The 19854-nt window shown below is 47.1% G+C and overlaps 3 protein-coding genes across 4 annotated transcripts; all 3 read left to right on the top strand.

The window, feature by feature from the left end:
* On the top strand, window positions 1-1778 carry rpl35a (ribosomal protein L35a; the record flags this gene model as incomplete). Its single annotated transcript, XM_084466689.1, has 3 exons — window positions 1-164; window positions 763-907; window positions 1703-1778. 3 exons carry the CDS (start codon window positions 1-3, stop codon window positions 1724-1726), a joined length of 333 nt encoding a protein of 110 aa, XP_084322815.1. The 3' UTR covers window positions 1727-1778.
* A 2062-nt stretch (window positions 1779-3840) lies between these two features.
* rnpepl1 (arginyl aminopeptidase like 1) lies at window positions 3841-10331 on the top strand. Of its 2 annotated transcripts, none has more exons than XM_084466705.1 (11): window positions 3841-4734; window positions 4976-5116; window positions 5211-5362; window positions 5661-5777; window positions 6026-6261; window positions 6958-7071; window positions 7155-7267; window positions 7444-7468; window positions 7603-7827; window positions 8154-8296; window positions 8542-10331. In XM_084466705.1, the coding sequence occupies exons 1-11, from the start codon at window positions 4240-4242 to the stop codon at window positions 9217-9219; spliced, it is 2439 nt and encodes an 812-aa protein (XP_084322831.1). In that variant the 5' UTR covers window positions 3841-4239; the 3' UTR covers window positions 9220-10331. The 2 variants fall into 2 exon arrangements, with proteins under 2 accessions (XP_084322831.1, XP_084322830.1); XM_084466704.1 differs by having other exon boundaries at window positions 7360-7468.
* A 620-nt stretch (window positions 10332-10951) lies between these two features.
* Window positions 10952-19582, top strand: LOC311342027 (segment polarity protein dishevelled homolog DVL-3-like; the record flags this gene model as incomplete). The annotated part of the gene is made up of 15 exons (XM_084466842.1): window positions 10952-11112; window positions 11519-11588; window positions 11794-11918; window positions 12597-12748; window positions 13721-13844; window positions 14367-14460; window positions 14631-14700; window positions 16857-16996; window positions 17103-17179; window positions 17270-17337; window positions 17431-17511; window positions 17880-18014; window positions 18209-18379; window positions 18702-18845; window positions 19344-19582. The coding sequence occupies 15 exons, from the start codon at window positions 10952-10954 to the stop codon at window positions 19580-19582; spliced, it is 1851 nt and encodes a 616-aa protein (XP_084322968.1).
* Between the last annotated feature and the right edge of the window lie 272 nt (window positions 19583-19854).

Raw genomic sequence — 19854 nt, 5'->3', positions numbered from 1 at the left:
ATGGTTTTTAGACTGTGGAGTAAGGCCATCTTTGCGGGCTACAAGCGTGGTCTGAGGAACCAGAGGGAGCACACTGCACTGCTGAGAGTGGAGGGTGTCAACACCCGCACAGAGGTGGACTTCTACCTGGGCAAGCGCTGCGCATATGTCTACAAGGCAAAGAAGTAAGTCCCGTCTCCTAGACCTAAAACTACTGTTACAGGGCTGCTGTGCCACGATGGGGGTGTTTAAATTCTCACATGTCCATAATGGCTTAACCATCTAAAATGTATTATCGGGTTATTTAAGCTTAGCTGGAGCAACACAGTACCAGGGTATGGCAGTTTTTTTCCCTGTGTAGCTCGGTATGTTATGTTGGTTCACTGCTTGCTACACAACACATCTACACACTTGTTACAGCAAATGAGCATATTTGGTACTGAATGTTAAAAACATTCAAAGTGTGTATTGTGTAGGTCAAGTAAACATACATTTTATAGTGCTGACAGTCCAGTGGTTTAGCCCTATGATGGGCCTGCCAGCAGTGGTGTCTTCTGCATCAACTGAGGCATGTAGTTGTTGTGAAATGCCTAATGACTGAGCACTGTCATCCACTTGTGTTTCATCTGCCATGGAAACACAATTCGTGTTAAATGTATGACTAGGTGTTCATAGTAAGATTCTTTAAGTGTGCAAGGAAATCTTCTGCTGGCTTTGGGTCTGACCTTGGTTCTAGGAGTCTGACCCTGGAGGAGTCTGACCACGGTTGTGTTTTGCTTCCAGGAAGACCGTGACCCCTGGCGGTAAGCCCAACAAGACCCGGGTAATCTGGGGAAAGGTGACTCGTGCCCATGGAAACAGCGGCATGGTTCGTGCCAAGTTCCGCAACAACCTCCCAGCCAGGGCCATGGGACACAGGATCAGAGTGGTGAGTTAGCCCTTGGTGTCTAGACAAGATTCACAAGGGGTTGGTTAGCTCTAGTCTGGCTATGTTGGTATGTTGGCTGCATGACTAGAAGTCCATGTAGGACCAGAGGTAGTGTGCTAGCAGGCTGCAAATGAATCTGGGCTTGTATGTTGTCGCTTGAGTAGAAGACCATCCTGATCGTGTGACGAACTTGCCACAATTATTAGGTTCTTCAAATAAGTATTAGGGACAAATCAAGGACTGTCGTAGGTGATGACGTCAAATGCAGGCCACCGCTGGCAAAACAGAAATTGCGTCTCCTGAACCAATGAACGGTAACAGAGTAAACGCAGTCACTGCAGTAATTGCAGAAAGTTTCTTGGTGGAAAATAAATTTTCATTCACACTACACTGATGTTTTGACAAGTTTTGTTACGCTGAGTTTGTCAGTCAAGGCAAGTATTCCCAGCCATCGCTCACGGCTGGGAATACTAGAGTTCCATACTGATCCATGTAGTGAAACTGAACATGTGATCGTGTTATCGGGAGGTTCTGAAGATTATGGTGAATTGTATACATTTGTGACATCTAGCAGGATGGACTTGCCAGAAATGTAATGCATTCATAAGTGTTTTAATCCAATGAAAATGAGAATTGTATACAGTTGGTTCCTCCTTCCCGCTAGATGCCACTAAATCAAGCACTGTGCACATTTATTTTGTATAAGTAGTACATCGTAGGTGTGCCGTGTAAATGTTTAGCTCAGTGGTCTGTTTATCAATGTTAATAATCTGATTGGTTTTGTTTGTTTTTCAGATGATGTACCCCTCCCGAATCTGAGCTGCTCCTTTGTTGTTGTAAATATACAATAAAAAAAATCTGGTCCCAATAACTGTCTGATCCACTCTTTATACCATATAACTACAATCCATGGGCATCCTTGTTTGTATGAACCATCATGTGTTTCCTAATAAAAGATATTGGAATAGAAGATTACCTTTCATAATCTGGGGATTGCGTTAAACAAATTTGGGGAATAACCAGCAGAATCTGGTGGTTCAAATCAAGTCTTAATTTTAACATGTGTACACTGCTCAATTCAGTTATATACAACTGGGCAGTTTTACAGACCTTAACATATAGTTCAGCTATTTTGCTTAGTTGGACATATCTTGATTTTATCATATTCAGAATGGTTATTTGATAGCAGGGCAGTCTTGGTTTATAACATCCAAAGATAACAATGAAATACAATTTGGTGCAACAAATCAAGCCAGTTGGATCGGACTGTAAATGATGACTAAATATTACAAATTTAGTCTTGACAATTTAATTTGTAATCAAAGTTTGACAGTCCATCGTATTGGGCTGACAAGTGTGGGGATTGTCTAACTTCTCAACAAATGTTTAGGTCTGAGACAAGCCTCATCAGTAAATCATCTACATCTGTCAAATAATGAATTCAAATAGTCTGTTTAAAGAAAGTACTTATCTAAATCCCCTTCCTTGTACATCTGTAAAGCCCATAATAAGTGACAATAAGATGTGACAAATGTTTACAGTGTAAGAGTAGGGCCTGTTTATATTGGCTTTGTGGTGCTTTCACCTTTCCTGAACTTTGGGAAAACACCCTAGACAGCTTGACCATAGATACGATGTAAACACATGAACACAATGTCCTTGTAATACAGCCCCGGCTGTGGATTTCAGGAAGAACTACACTGTTGGGTATCTAGAGAAATGAAAGAACAGTGGCTCAGAGCATAGTAAATAATGGTATGTAACTGGGTTTAGGCTGTAACATTACAGCTTGTATAAAGATAAATCCAACTGATCAGTGTTTACACAGTTCAGAAAGCAATGCTCAGTATAATCTAAAGACTGGTCAGAATAGTGCATAATACATAGATAAAAAAAAACTGATATAACATACTAAAGGGAAGGGAAAAAACAAAAAGAATAATATGACCCCTTTAACTGATTAAATAAATGTGCAACTTTGCAATTGTGCATGCTGGGAAGACTTAATATACAACATGAGTACAGTAATTAATTAATTAATTTGTTTTAGCAGTCAGTTTTCAGTTGATGCCAAGTTATTCATAATCTTACTCCAGGGGTTTGTTCTAAGTTAATTCTGAAATATTAAAACATAAAGCTTGGACTATATAAGAAACATCACTAAAACATTACTATACTGTAGGAACAGGGAGTAAACAAATACATGAGATGAATTGTACAATTCAATTAAGTCAGTAGTCCAAATAACAGTTTGATCTTAAATGTATAACATGAGGTACAAATTCAAATTACATTTAATAAAATAGATTTTCTTTTAATATTCTCAACAGTCAGAATGTGAATAATAATAGAAAGAATGAAGACAGAGGCATTGTGTGTGCTAATGATAATCATATGATTTTCATTATATTATAGTTGTCCTCATATTATATATATATTATAGTTGATACACAATGTATTTAATTCGTATTTAGAACATGTTGCAATTACGAATCAAACATTTCTGGTAGGATTTATACATTTCCAGAACATCAAAATACACACAATTGATTAATGTTTGTATTATATTTCGATGAAAAAAAAGAAACTTAAATTCTGTCCTCCATAATTAGGCCTAGTAGTGACCCTGTGTGTGTGTGTGTGTGTGTGTGTGTGTGTGTGTGTGTGTGTGTGTGTGTGTGTGTGTGTGTGTGTGTGTGTGTGTGTGTGTGTGTGTGTGTGTGTGTGTGTATGGCTGCAGGAGGACCATAAACCACGGATTGGGTTGGAGGGGCGGGGTTTAGGGGTTATGGTCCACGGTTGGAGGGCAGGGTTAGGGTTATGGCCCCCGGTTGAAGGGGCAGGGCCCCCGGCCACAAACTTCCCCAGCGATCTCCATGTTACTAGGCGACTTCCTGTCACTACTTCCTGTTCGGTTGCACCGCTGACTTTCTCTATGTTTTGAAGAGTTGACGTGAAGCTTTATGGGGAGACCTTTAAAGTTCCCACATGTGTCCTCCACCAGCGACCCGCCGGGAGCGGCTTTAGCTCCGCTGGGATTCACTTAGCAGACACTCCTAATGAACTACTTGAAGTTTTTGTGCTAAGGCTAGCGGCTAATTAGCCCTGCTAATCGGATTGCTATACTTTTTCACCGGGTTTGTGTGTATTCTGGACCTGGTCGGGTTATGGTCGAGTGCGCGGGACTATCCATTCACCCAGGTCTGGTCCGTACTACAGCCGACCCGGTACCAGGACTTAAGCCTCGGGGTTAAAGGTTCTAATAGGGTCGAGATTAGCCCGACAACCCCCGCGTCTAGATGTAGGTGATCTTGGACGGACCCACATATATCATGGCAGACCCACACCCACCCACCAGCACCAGCACCAGCCTGTGCTGCTGCCGCAAACCGCTGCCGGTCCATGGGCGTCCCGGACCCGAGGCTGCCCGGGCCAGGCGCCCCCACCCCGGCTCCGCCAGGTGTCCACTCGTCGATGTCGCGTCGGCGTCCAACTTCCAGAGCTTTCAGCTGAACCACTTCCACCTCGACCTGCGGCTTAACTTCACACTGAAGGAGATGACGGGCTGGCTGGTGTTGGATCTAGTCCCTATCCAGCCGGGCATTGACACTTTAGTCCTGGACACACACCCGTCGCTGCTCATCCACTCTATCGACTGCAAAATGCCCGGCTCGGCGCAGCTCGACCGACCGGTCTCTCTCACGTACCGGGTGGACCCCTTTACAGACTACGGCTCCTCTCTGAACATCAGCCTGCCTGGCGTGGTGGTCCAGCGGGGGAAGGGCTTCCAGATCACTCTACGCTTCACCACCACGGACGGTCCGGCGGTAGGTTATCACCTTAACAATCACAGTGTGTGTGCGGGTGTGGGTATTGTTATATGGGGTATGTATAATGTGTTATGTATATTCTATTCGAGATGTACATTGCATGTATATATACTAGATATGTAACCTATATACAAAATATAGGTTGTGTGTGTGTGTGTGTGTGTGTGTGTGTGTATACTGTGTGTGTATAACTATATATAAATAAAAATATAAAATGTGTGTATATTTTGTATCTCAGACGTGGTGGTTGGATGCTCCCCTGACTTGCGGGCAATCCCAGCCTCTGGTCTTCACCCTGGGCCACTCGGTCTCCAACAGGTCGTTCTTCCCCTGCTTCGACACTCCAGCCGTGAAGAGCACCTACTCTGCTACCGTCCGCGTGAGTTGCACCCTGCACCCTCTAGCACCCTGCAGCATCCAGCCCAGCACGGGTCGCTTGACAACAGTGACATCACCCTGCTGTGTGTCCGTAGGTTCCCGAGGGTGTGATGGTGCTTATGAGTGCGACCCGGAGCTCCTACTCCAAGCCGGACCGGGTCTTCCACTTCTCCATGCAGTACCCGGTGCCGGCCTACTTGGTGGCGCTGGTGGCTGGTGAGCTGAAGCATGTCGACGTGGGCCCCCGGTGAGATACACAGGAAGTCACGCCTACTTCCGGCTGGGGGGGGGGGAACCTGTAGCATGCATCACTTATCCATCCCGGTCTCTATGACAACATGTGTCCTATTAGATGAGCTTACCAAGCTGCCTTCATGACTAAATGGAGAGGTTTCTGCCTGTGTTGGACCCTTCACTGTTGTAGGAGGTTTTTACTATTTCAGTTAAAGTAAATTCCACCACAGTGCCCAAGGGCACATTAGCATCAGTTAGGCCGCAAGTGGTTCCGGTGTGTGAATGTGCTTTCTCGTCCTATCCGCCGATAGGAGCCGGGTGTGGGCCGAGCCTTGTCTGCTGTCGTGTGCCCTGAACAAGCTAGGGGGCAGCGTGGAGCGCTGGCTGGCTGTTGCTGAGGACCTGTTTGGACCCTACCCCTGGGGAAGGTAAATCCTCCTCCACACCTCCTCTACCACATCCACCACCACCTCCTGCAGGACCACCTCACTTCCACACCCAACCACCTCACCACCACTTCCACATCAAACCACCGTACCACACAACCAGTTTGCTACTGGTTCTACTGGGAGCTGGCTGCCCAGTACAACCAGTCTTCAGTACTGCTACTTCATGAGTAAGGGTGCTGATCAATAATCAAAAGAATGGATTGCCTAACGGAGGGATGCGTCCCCAGGTATGACATTGTATTCCTGCCCCCCTCCTTCCCCATCGTTGCCATGGAGAACCCCTGCCTCACCTTCATCATCTCCTCCATCCTTGAGAGTCGGGACTTCCTGCTGATCGACGTCATCCATGAAATCTCCCACGGCTGGTTCGGGAACGCTGTCACCAACGCCACCTGGGAGGACATGTGGCTGAGTGAAGGCCTGGCCACCTATGCCCAGCGCCGCATCACTACCCAGGCCTACGGTATACATTATATTAGGCCTAAAAATTAGGTCTGGCAGTATAATAGTCTAAAGATATTATAATTCTACATTTAGCAGTATTATCTTACTACATTACCAGGGGTGCACATACCTTTTTTTAGTGAGTTACTCAGGTGAGTACCAGGAGATGGTGTTTGGTACACACCCCACACCTAGCTCCACACATAACATCTGATCTTATGAAACTTACCCAGTTTCACAAAGGAGATTCCTTTTTCATTACACAACTTCTTAAGCACAGCAGGGTTTTTTGCTCCACCTTTATTTTTTTTAAATAAAAATGCAGCAGCTTGACCACGGAGAGTTTGAATGTCTCACAGTAAGGAACGTTGCGATAAGCTGATTATGCACAGTTCTCCAGTGTGTGAGTGGTGCACAGCGCACATTTCAGTGCGTTTATCAATCGTTTCGAGCCACGGAACATCTTGGCACCACTATTTTTAAAAAATACATTTTCTTCTGTTCCGGCTCCGTTTTTTAAGGCTCCGCCTTTTTCTTTTTTTTCTTTCTTTTCTTTTAGGTGGCGACCGCCATAGCTCAATGTATTTTGTTTTTTCAATCTCCCGTTAGTTACACAAAAGTGTTGTAGTGACGTTACGCATCCCTGATTATGGGGGCGCATGCACTCTTGCGTACCAGTTATGTGCACCCCTGTACATTACTACTGTGTCCCCAGGCGAGGCGTTCACCTGTCTGGAAACTGAGTTTCGATTAGACGCCCTACACCGACAGCTCCGCCTCCTTGGGGATGACAGCCCCGTCAGCAAATTACAAGTCACATTTGAACCAGGTAAGATACATACATGCATGCACGCAGGCAGGCAGGCAGGCATATATTTTACACTGTGTATGGTTGTACCTGTCTGTGTCCAGGTGTGAATCCCAGCACTTTGATGAACCTCTTCACCTATGAGAAGGGCTTCTGTTTCGCCTCCTACCTCTCCAAGCTCTGCGGAGATGTTGCACGTTTCGATGCTTTCCTCAGGGTGAGTTCCACACTCGCATGTGTCCCACTCGCCTGTCCCATGTGGACACATCTACCTGTCCAACACACTCACCTGTGTGCATGTGTGTGTAGGCCTATATCAGCCAGTTTAAGTTTAGCAGTGTGGTGGCTGAGGACCTGATAGAGCTCTTCTTGGACTTCTTCCCTGACCTGAAGGAAGAGGGTGTGGCCCATCGAGAAGGTAAGACCTGGGTTCAGCTGGTCAGCTGTCTAGCTCCCCATCCTCCCCACCCTCCCTTTTAATAAGCAAATCGGCGTTCTACCTGTCATGCTGCCTCAGCTGTTTCTATGATGTCACTTCCTGTGTGTTGCCAGGTCTGGAGTTTGATCGCTGGTTGGGGGGGTTGGGGGCGCCCCTCTATGAGCCTGACCTATCAGCCGGCGGCGTCCTCACACGACCCGTGCACCAGCTGTGTGACCTCTGGGCAGACCCCGCCCCCGACCCTAACGCCCTTGCAGCCTTTGACCTCTCCACCTGGAGCTCCTTCCAGACCGTGCTCTTCCTGGACCGCATGTTGGACCGCTGCCCACTGGCCCACGGTACTGCAGTGCTACTATAGTACTATGACTAAAACTAGTATAGCACAACTGCTACTGCAGCAGTATTACTGCAGTATAATACTACTATATGGCTACTACTGTAGTAAAATATTACTGTACTACACTACTAAATCTGTTGAAGCACAATACTACTATCTACAAAACTGTCTGAGCGGGGCCTACTTACTCCAGGCTGTATGTTAAGTGTGTATATATTATATATAACTTATATAAAGGTGATTGGGGGCAGGGGGGGGTCTGAGCGGGATGTACTCCAGGCTGTGTATACAATGTAAATATAACGTGTATGTATAAAATGTATATAGAGGTGATGGAGGGTCTCAGCGGGACATACTCCAGGCTGCTCTCCGCTCAGAGTGCGGAGGTCCAGATCCGATGGCTGCAGATGGTCGTCAGGAGCAATTACCCCCCAGAGATACCAGCTGTCAGGACCTTCCTGCACAAACACGTCAGTATATGCACACGCACAAAACATTCCTCTATGTACATGATAGAAAGATGGAGAAGAAACAAAACGCCTGGACTACAGGACTACAGTTGAAAATTAGCCTGCTGGCTAACACTGGCACAGTTACAGAAATAATGGGGTTAGGGTTAGGGTTATAGGAGGTTCATGATAATAGATTGATTAGTTCTCATTTTGATTAATTGTATGATTTAATTGATTATTTATTAATAATTGTGTTGATTTAGACATCGAGGATGTACACGGTTCCGCTGTACGAAGACCTTGTGGCTGGAGTGATGAAGTGCGTTGCCATGGAGACCTACAACCAGACCCAGGGGCGACTGCACCCAAACCTCCGACGCTCCCTACAGCAAATCATCTTCCAGACGCCCAACCCCACCCCCTCTCCTCCTCCTAACCCCGCCCCCTGTCCTCTTCCTCCGTCTAACCCAGCCCGCTCTCCTCATCTTCCTCATTCTAACCCCTCGCCTCCTCTTCCTCCTTCAAAGCCTGCCCCCTCTCTTCTTTCTCCTAACCCCAGCCCCTCCTCACCACATTCGCCTCAAACTTACCCCTCCCTCATAACTCAAACTCCTCCCTTAGATAATAACACCAGCTCCTTCTTCCCCTCTCCTCCTCCTCCTCCACAGACAAACCCCTCCCTCCCAACTCCTCAATTGAACAGCAGTACCGCCTCCACCCCCTCTTCTCCTCCTCCTCCACAGACAAACCCCTCCCTCCCAACTCCTCAAATGAACAGCAGTACCTCCTCCACCCCATATCCTCCTCCTCCTCCTCCACAGACAAACCCCTCCCTTCCAACTCCTCAAACAAACAGCAGTACCTCCTCCAGCCCCTCTCCTCCTCCTCCTTCCAGCACCACTGCTGCCTTGATACTCTGGAAGGTGGACGTCTCTGCCTGAACATTGAGGCCATGTCGTATTGGCCCCACCCCTTTGCACCAGAACAGGCGCTTCCTGGGGCAGAGTATCGATGGGTGCTCCGGGCTGTGTTAAAGACCCTGACTGATTTTCTATGTGATAATTTTTTCAATGTTTAATAACTGCGTGATATGCAATACGCCCAAGTGATACACTGGGACATCAGATTATAAAAACACCAGCTCACACTCACCTAGCGGCCTTCCACCAATCTATATACTAAAGTCACCATGCTACATCCAACTTGCTACATGCTACAGCCACCATACTACTACATGCTCAAGGCACTAGGCTACATCCACCATGCTACAGGAAACATGCTACAGGCTACTGGATGTGACGGGATAAATTCAGCCAGTTACATTCTCCATGCTGCATCCATCATGCTACAGTCATGGCTAGGACAGGCTGCAGAGAGGGTCTATGTCAGTGAACCAAGCTAGCACTAACAGAGGTAAAAAACCCATTACTAGCTCACTGCTTACACAATGCTAACTAAGGGCTAATGCATTGCTGGCGCAGTGCTAACAGACGACTGGCACAGTGGCACTGTAAGAACTATTCTGCAAATAAGTTCTTAAGACAAAATAGTGAAGTCAGCAGTGGACAGGGAGTGCTGGCGGATACACGGCCGTCCTGGAATATTCTGCAGCCACAAGCATTGTTTTGATAAATTTACAAATGAAAAAGGGTGAGAAAAGGCCAATCTGAGCCACAGAAACGTTTCCATCTCTCAGTCTGACGTCCGGGTGACGTCATCGCAGGTCTGCCTCTGATGTCATACCATGTCTGCCTCTGATGCCATCACTGCCCTCTTTAAAGAAGTCCTCCGAGTGACGTCATCCCAGGTCTGCCTCTGATGCCATCACTGCCCTCTTTAAAGGAGGAGCTTTACTGTTCTTATTGCAGACAGCCTTTAATACAATGATCAAAACACCCACTTTTCATTAACTAGCTGGTTGAGACGTATTAAACTACCTGCTTGATCTCTAACTAGCTGTTGATGTGTTCAAGTAGCTGGTTTGGGGAACGGTGAAGACCGTTCTAAATCACTGTGTTTGTGTGTGTGTGTGTCTGCGTGTGCCCCGACATTGATCATACATTCTCTTGCAGGAATGAAACAAAATATGAAATAAAATAACATATCAACAAACATTACTATAATCAGGCCTGGTTTTCTATATTATCGTTTTTTTTTTTTCCATATTCTCCTAAAACATAAAATAAAACAGTGATACATTCGTTTGGCCTGGAGGTGTTTTACTTTGAAATGTGGAAAAAAAACGATAATATAGAAAATCACGCCTGATTATAGTAAGTTTGTTGATATGTTATTTTATTTCATATTTTGTTTCATTCCATCAAGAGAATGTATCAATGTTTTTTTTTTTCTATATTCTCCTAAAACATAAAATAAAACATTGATACATTCGTTTGGCCTGGAGGTGTTTTACTTTGAAATGTGGAGACCGGACGTGCGGAGTGTGCTGTTCCGGGGAGCTTTACATACTGGTCCAGATGATGATGGTGATGGAGAAGATGCAGACAAGATGGTGTTTGTTAATTAGACCTCGGCCCACTGAAAACCAGCGTACATATCAAATATAACCATCCGGTTAGCCACCGGTTGCTCTCAGACGGTAGCCGCTTGGAGTCTTCAGCAGGTAGGAACTGAGCAGCACACCGGGCCTCGGCCCTCCCCGTTCCCCCCGTGATGGGAGACACCCGTGTCATCTACCACCTGGACGGCCAGGAGACGCCCTACCTGGTCCGGCTCAGCGTACCCGCTGATCGCGTCACCCTCGGGGACTTCCGGAGCGCCATCAACAAGCCGAACTACAAGTTCTTCTTTAAGTCTGTGGACGTGGATTTCGGGTGAGTCCGTTGAATAACGGGTACAATATAATACTTTTAATAAACATGATTATGCGTGTATTGAAATGAACTGGAGGGTGTGTGGGGGTGTTCAGAATGATATCAAGCCTTTCCATTGTTTATTTCCGCTCATTTGGTAGTATTGATTAGATATGGTTTCGAAGGTTTTATTAGACTGCTAGGTACGCCTACTGTCTGACCAACACTATTTTGTGTGTGTGTGTGTGTGTGTGTGTGTGTGTGTGTGTGTGTGTGTGTGTGCGTGCTTTCGTGTTTGCGCGTGTTCATTTGTTGCGTCTGCTTCCGTGCGCGTGTGTGTGCGTGCGTGGGTCTTTGTACGCGCCTGTGCGTCTGTATGTGCGCGCTTGTGTGTGCACGCGCCGCGTCTGTGTGTGTGTGTGTTCAGGGTGGTCAAAGAGGAGATCACCGATGACAACGCTAAACTGCCATGTTATAATGGCCGAGTTATATCCTGGGTAAGACAAATGCACGCAAGTGCACACACGCACGCATACATGCATACACAACAAACGCATACAGACAGCTCTGGTGATGTCACATCCTCGATTACGTTAAACAATAAATTCCTGAAATGGAATCTCTGACTGTCTGTCTGTCTGTCTGTCTGTCTATCTGTGTGTCTGCCTGTCTGTCTGTCTGTCTGTCTGTTTGCCCCTCTAGCTGGTTGCAGGTGATGGTGTTGAGCCGGACGACCTGACTGCTGAAGCCCCGCCCACTCCCTCTCTGGCCCCGCCTCCCCTGGAGAGAACAGGCGGCCTTGGAGATTCCAGACCCCCCTCTTTCCAGTGTGTAACCCTGTTAGCAGTTAGCTCTATGGCTAGTACCCAGTGGGAATGTTAGCAGTTAGCTCTATGGCCAGTCTCTAGTGGGAGCGACGCGGTTAGCTCTATGGCTGGTCCCTAGTGTGACTGTACGTGGATGGCCGAGGTTGGGCCAAAGCGTGCCCGACGCTCCTCTATGTGGGCTGCTGTGACATCAGACCTGGTGGCTGTTTGGAGTGAGAAAGTGTTATCTCTCAATTTGTAATATAGACCTATGAAATACAATAAACCTTATTGTGTCTGATACGCATCGCCGTGCACGCAGAGTATGGCTAGAGAACAGCTTGATTTGTTAATTTGTTTGTTCATATAAATATGAGCCTACTTAAAAAGGGTAATAACCTAAGCCTAACCCTTACCACTGTGGTTTTAGTTTGATGATATTCGCTTGAAAAACCAAATAACATGTTGAAATAGTACAGATTTATTTCAGATTGGTCTTGGACTAAAGACAGACAATATGTCAACCTATTAGATAGCTGATAACGAAATTTAAACTGTTTCCCAATACTATATCTTAGTATAGTATTGGGGTGGAAAACACCCTGTGACTGCTCCTGAGTGTAAATGTTAAGTAAAGCCATGTTATTGAAAGTAAGGCCATGTTGTTGAAAGTAAATGCATGTTGTGATGTGACCTCAGTGCTTCTGCCGGGAACCATGAGGTGGGTGAACGGGGCGAGAGACCATCAGGGAGAGAGGATCTCGAGAGAGAGGGAAAGAGAGAGAGGCGGCTGGAGAGAGAGAAGGATCAGCAGAGAGATGGGAAGAGAGAGAGGCTGCGGCCGAGAGATGGTAAGATACACTCTTTCCTCTTATGTTCTCCTATGTCCTCCTGTGTTCTCGTGGTTTATCTTGTGTTCTCCTATGTTCTCCTATGTCCTTCTGTGTACTCCTATGTTCTCCTATGTTCCCCTGTGGTGTCTGGTGTAGCTGGTGGCTCTAGTGTCTCAATAGCTGGTGTCTCTAGTGTCTCAACAGCTGGTGTCTCTAGTGTCTCAACAGCTGGTGTGTCTAGTGTCCCAACAGCTGGTGTCTCTAGTGTCCCAACAGCTGGTGTCTCTAGTGTCTCAACAGCTGGTGTGTCTAGTGTCTCAACATCTGGTGTCTCTGGTGTCTAGTAGTTGGTGTCTCTAGTGTCTAGTAGTTGGTGTCTCTAGTGTCTAACAGCTATTGTCTCTGGTGTCTATTAGTCTTACAGCTGTTCTAGTGTCTCTAGTTTCTCTGGTGTCTAGTAGTCTAACAGCTAGTGTCTCTAGTGTCTAACAGCTAGTGTCTCTAGTGTCTCAAGTGGTCTAACAGCTGGTGTCTCTACCATCTCTAGTGTCTCTAGCGTCTCTAGTGGTGTAACTGGTGGTGTTTCTAGTGTCTCTAGTGGTGTAACTGGTGGTGTCTCTAGTGTCTCTAGTGGTGTAACTGGTGGTGTCTCTAGTGTCTCTAGTGGTGTAACTGGTGGTGTCTCTAGTGGTGTAACTGGTGGTGTAACTGCTGGTGTCTCTAGTGGTGTAACTGGTGGTGTCTCTAGTGTCTCTAGTGGTGTAACTGGTGGTGTCTCTAGTGGTGTAACTGGTGGTGTCTCTAGTGTCTCTAGTGGTGTAACTGGTGGTGTCTCTAGTGGTGTAACTGGTGGTGTTTCTAGTGGTTTCAGTGTCTAACAGCTGGTTTTATAGTGTCTTTACTGGTGTAACTGGTGGTGTCTCTAGTGGTGTAACTGGTGGTGTCTCTAGTGGTCTAACAGTTGATGTTGATGTCTGGCGCCTTCTGCAGGACGCCACCTCCACCCTCAGCTGCCCGAGGGGGCGGAGCCTGGTGACGGTGACAGCTCTTCAAGCCTGCTCAGCAGCCAATTAGAGACCACCAGCTTCTCTGGGGAAGAGGACTCTGGAGATAGGTAGACTACACAATACACACACATATCATGCTCACATACATATACACGCACAAACGCACACATACACACACACACACACACACACACACACACACACACACACACACACACACACACACATAAAACATACTGTAAAAAACATATAGAGTGTGTGTGTGTGTGTGTGTGTGTGTGTGTGTGTGTGTGTGTGTGTGTGTGTGTGTGTGTGTGTGTGTGTGTGTGTGTGTGTGTGTGTGTGTGTGTGTGAAATCTTCTGCTCTAAAAAGCTTCAAGAGACTCTTCTGTCCATAAGATCCCAGCTTTCCTATTGGTTGAAAGATAATGGGACCATGGGCCACCAATGGAGTGACTTCTGTTCTCCAGTTAAAAGCTTCAAAGCTTAAAAGCCCTCACACAAGACCCCGAGACGCAAACAGACAGACAGACAGACAGACAGGGAGAGAGACAGACAGCACGGGTTGGACATTTGCTGTGATATATTGATTCCTCACGATACTGTGATGTTGTACTGTGATGTCACAGCAGGTTAAGCCAATCGACAGAGCAGAGTGACTCCCACCGCGTCAGGCGCCACCGGCGGCGCCGTCGAATGGAAGAAAAACCACACATGGAGCGGGTAGGAACACACACACACACACACACACACACACACACACACACACACACACACACACACACACACACACACACACACACACACAAATGAAAAAAATGTGTTTTATATCTGCATCTATCCCTCTGCCTCTCCATCTTTCCGTCTGTCTCTCTATGTGTGAGTGTGTGTAGTCTGAATCACAAAGCAGTGTCACTGGGTCTTCGCTGTCTCTCAACATCCTGTCTGTCACCCTGAACACCGGTGAGTAAACTCCTCTTAGTTTATTTATCAGTGTCTGTCATCCCAACACTGTGATCTGTGACATCAGCTTGTGACACCCTAAACGTATTCAACCAGGTTGAGTTGGTTCACTAAATACTAACTAAACCAGCCTGGCAGTGCTAACCATGTAGGCAATACAGAGTATTGGTTCGAATTCCCGCCTGCCATCTACATGTCATTCCTGTTCCCTCTGTATGACATCACAGTGTTACGCATCACAGCGTTTAGACATTACAGCGTGTGTCATCAAAGCGATTTTACATCAGTGTTTAGACATCAGGACGTGTGAAATCACAGTAATGAGACCTCCCAGTGTTGAGATGTCGGAGCATATGTCATCACAGTGTCGTGACATAACAGTGTTGAGACATCAGACTGTGTGACATCACAGAGTTGTTACATAACACTTTTCTATGGAAGGCCATTGAGGACAAAACCGTCGTAAAACCCCCCCTGGAAAATACGCTTTAAAATACCTAATGGACCACGGAAAAAATACACATGTTTGAAATACCGCGAGAACAAGGAAGAAATGGCCATGTTCAGACAAAGGGAACGCCTAACCTCTCAGACAATAATGCTGCAGCATTTTGCCATATATTTCCATGTATTTGATTGTTAATATAACCATTGCATATGTAATTAATTACACACATCTCTGTATGTTTGAGAGTGTGTGAAGACGTTTGGTAATATTAATTAGCTGGTGATGTTCCGACTCTGTACAGACCACGTCTGAGATTGGTCTGAGATTACAGACCAATCTCAGAATCACCATGTGATTCTGAGATTGAGGCCTACGTAACCTCAATCCTTTAGACTGTGTAATAGTTTATTGCCATGTAATAGTTTACTCCACCCCCTGTGGTTGCATGTGGTTGTTCTCCTCGCTTTTGTATTGATTGTTATCTCATATTTAGTTAGGGTTCTTTCTAGGTTAACCCTAGACATCAGAAAGTGTGTCATCACAGTGTTGTGACATCACAGTGTTTAGACACCAGGGGCCTCATATACAACGCTTGTGTACGCACAAAAAAGCTGCGTAAGCAACTTCTCACGCAAATGTTCGGATGTACAAAGATTGACTTGACGTGAGAAAGTGCGGTTCTCCACGCAAACCAAATGCCTGGCTTACGCACATTTCTGCTGCATTTTGTCAGTTGGCGGCACATAGAGGCAATGCAGCGCAACAACATTAGGCCTACTCGATCACGGGTCATGAAGTAATATTGCAATATGAGGCTAGTTCAAAGTGGATTTGAACGTCGGAATGCGTCATCTTAAATGCGCTTAAATCATGCGTTATTGTTGTCGAGACGCATGATGTCACACTGTTGTTAGGCTAAACTTAAACAGACCCATAAAACTAAATTGTCAATATTGGAATTAAAAGGAAATTAAAAGGAAGCCCCAGCAATATTATTTTGAGTGATGGCTTGTTTATTAAACGTTACATATTTTCCGGACCACGCATGACATCTGGGCTAATTGATCTGTCTTCACGCATGTGTTGTGAATTTCTTGACTGCAATATTATTATGTGATGTTGAGTGGAGTAAGCACAAGCCATTGTTACTTAAAATCAATCCATCAATGAACCAGTCGGCCAATTTCGAATTATGCCTACATATTATTGACACCTTGGGTGTATGGGAACAACCTATCATCAGCATGCATCCAAATAAATGAGAATATAAAAGCATGCACAAAATGTGTATATAATCGGTGCATGTGCACTCAATTTCACGTTAATTGGGATGTACAAAGAGAATCTGTGTGAAATCGTGCTTATGCAAGGATCGATACATCCAGATTTTTTTGTGCGCAGCAGCTTTCCAGATTTTGGCGTCCGCAAAGTTTTAGTCAGAAATCCACACAAGTCTTAGTACATGAGGCCCCAGAACTTGTGACATCCGTGTGTGACATCACTGTGTTGTGACATCACAGTGTCGAGACACCAGAGCGTGAGACATCCGTGTGTGACATAACATTGTTCTCTGACATCAAAGTGTGGCGGCATCTGTGTGTGACGAGACACCAGAACTTTGTGACATCACAGCGGTGAAATCACAGCGTTGTGACGTCAGTCTGTGTGACATCACAGAGTGACCTCACAGTGCTGCGCTGTGTTGCAGAGCGCTATGCCTTCCTGGGCGTGAGCCTGGTGGGCCAGAGCAGCTCCCGGGGCGACGGGGGCGTCTACATCGGCTCCATCATGAAGGGCGGGGCGGTGGCTGCGGACGGACGCATCGAGCCGGGAGACATGCTGCTGCAGGTGGGGCTACCTGTCTGTCTGACCACCCGCGTGTCTGACAAATCGTCTGTCGTAACCCCTGTCCGTCTGACCAGTTAGTGTGTGTGTGTGTGTGTGTGTGTTTTAGGTGAATGACATCACATTTGAGAACATGACTAATGACGAGGCCGTCAGAGTTCTGAGAGACGTTGTCCACAAACCCGGGTAAGACCCTTAACTAACCTAACCTTAACTGGCTTAACCGTAACTAGACACAAAGACTGTCTGTCTGACCACCTGTCTGTCTGTCTGCAGGCCCATCACACTGACAGTTGTGAAGTGCTGGGACCCACAGCCAGAGAGCTGCTTCACACTCGCCAGGAGTAAGACACACACTCACACACTTCACACACTACACAATACGTTACACAAGCACTTCCATTACTCACAAACTTAACATGGTATGTGTGTTCCAGGTGAACCGGTGAGACCCATCGACCCAGCAGCCTGGGTGTCACACACAGCGGCCATGACCGGACTCCTACCCCCCCACTACGGTACCTAGGCTCTACCCTCTACATGTACCTCCTACTACTCTAACCTCCACCCTCTACCCTCTACTCTCTGCTCTCTACCCTCTACCCTCCACCCTCTACTCCCTACCCTCTATTTCTACCCTCTACCCTCCAACCTCTACCCTCCACCCTCCACCCTCTACCCTCTACTCTGTACCCTCTACCCTCTACCCTCTACCCTCTACTCTGTACCCTCTACCCTCTACCCTCTACCCTCTACCCTCTACTCTGTACCCTCTACCCTCTACCCTCTACTCCCTACCCTCTACCTTCTTCTCTCTATCCTCTATATTTAACCTCTACCCTTCACGCTCCTACCACTCTACTGCTCTCTGTCCATCTCTCTGTAGGTCAGGAGGAGGAGCATCGTCTGACCATCCACAGTGACATGGCGATCGTTGCCAAGGCGATGGCCAATCCCCAGTCAGGTCTCGAAGTACGGGACAGGATGTGGCTGAAAATCACTATCCCTAACGCCTTCATAGGTACACACACACACACACACACACACACACACACACACACACACACACACACACACACACACACACACACACACACACACACACACACACACGATCCCTAACGTCTTCTTAGGTGAACCGCTACACAAACACACAATGTGATGTTGTGCTGGAGGTACAGTAGGGGTTAAAGGTTAGAGGTGATGCTACTACAGGCTCTGAGGTGGTGGACTGGCTCCAGCGGAGGGTGGAGGGCTTCTCCGACCGCAGGGAGGCGCGCCGCTACGCCGCTAACCTGCTAGCCTCGGGACACATCAGACCCACCGTCAGTAAGATCAGCTTTTCAGAGCAGTGTTACTACGCCTTCAACAAGACCACCACAGGAGGTGAGTATCTCGTCCTCTCATAGCTCTGTCTCCTCTGGCCTCTGTCTCTCTGTACGTGTTTCTGTGATATTAAGCCTCTCCTCTCGCCTCCCTCTTCCCTATCCCACACATCTACTCTCCCCTCCCCCTCGGACCCGCTCCCCTCTTCTCTCCTCTCCCCTTCCCTCGCTTTCCTTTGCCCTCTCCTCCCTCCTCTCTTTTCTTCCTCCTCCGCTGTCCACTCCCCTTGCTCGTTCCTCTTCGTCTCCTCTCTGCTCTCTCCCTTCCTCCTCCCACTCCACCTCCTCCACCTCCTCCACCTCCTCCTCCTCCTCTCTACCAGACATGGGGATGTCTCCAGATGGCTGTGCTCCTCTCCATCAGCGGGGGTCCCTCCCTGGCCAGTACCCTGTCCCTCACCCCTACGGATCCCCCCCTCCCCCCCTGCACTCCCCCTGGGGACCCCCACGGAGCCACAAAAGTGGAGGTCAGAGGTCACCCTGCCTGAACTATTTCATCTATATATAATACCGTCAGCATTGCCTTCAGCTATATTGTCAGTAGATAATCAATACCGGCAGCTATATCATAAATACATAATTCCATCAACTATATATCTTAACAATATCTTCAACTTTATCACCAATATCCTCCCTATGTCAACAATATCCTCACCTAAATCAGCAATGTTCTCCTCTGTTTATCCTCTTTATATCATCAATGACTTTGTCTTGATTCTCAATATCATCACTATATCATCAATATCTCCAGCTATTTCATCAATATCCCCATTTATGTGATAAAAAACATTGGCTAGAGGATAAATAGGATGTCATGATGTCGTCTGTAGCATGTCCTCATTGAGATGGCAAGATGGCATCAGCGAGATGGCATCAGTAGGATATCATCAGTAGGATATCATCAGTGAGATGGCATCAGTAGGATATCATCAGCATGATGTCATCTGTGTGTTTTCCTCCTACAGGAAGTCCTAGCAGTGGCTCTGAGCGCAGGCAGAGACAGGAACTAGCCCCTCCTGCCCTCCTGAGTGGACAGGAAGTGGATGACCCCCCTGCTGAGGACGGCACCCCCCAGCCTCCCTCCAGCCCCCTCTCCTCCCTTCCTGGCCGGGGTCACGACCTCTCGTCCGAGCTGCCCGCCTCGCGCCAGTCCTTCCGCCTCGCCATCGCTAACCCCAGCGACCTCCTGCTGGATGTCATGTGACCTTCTGATGACGTCATGTGACCTCCTGCTGTAAGTCATGTGACCTCCCGCCTGAGGTCATGTGACCTCCTGCTGTAAGTCATGTGACCTACCGCCTGACGTCATGTGACCCTTCTGACGATGTCACATGACCTCCTGCTGTAAGTCATGTGGCCTTCTGCTGGACGTCATGTGACCTCTTGATGATGTCATGTGACTTCCTGATGACATCATATGACCCCCTGTGATGTCATGTGACCTGCTGACGAAGTAATGTGACCTTGATAACCTCA

The sequence above is a fragment of the Micromesistius poutassou genome (assembly GCF_964030765.1).
Source record: "Micromesistius poutassou genome assembly, chromosome: 4".
Classification (NCBI taxonomy): Eukaryota; Metazoa; Chordata; class Actinopteri; order Gadiformes; family Gadidae; genus Micromesistius; species Micromesistius poutassou.
This window is presented reverse-complemented; position numbering and strand designations above follow the sequence as displayed.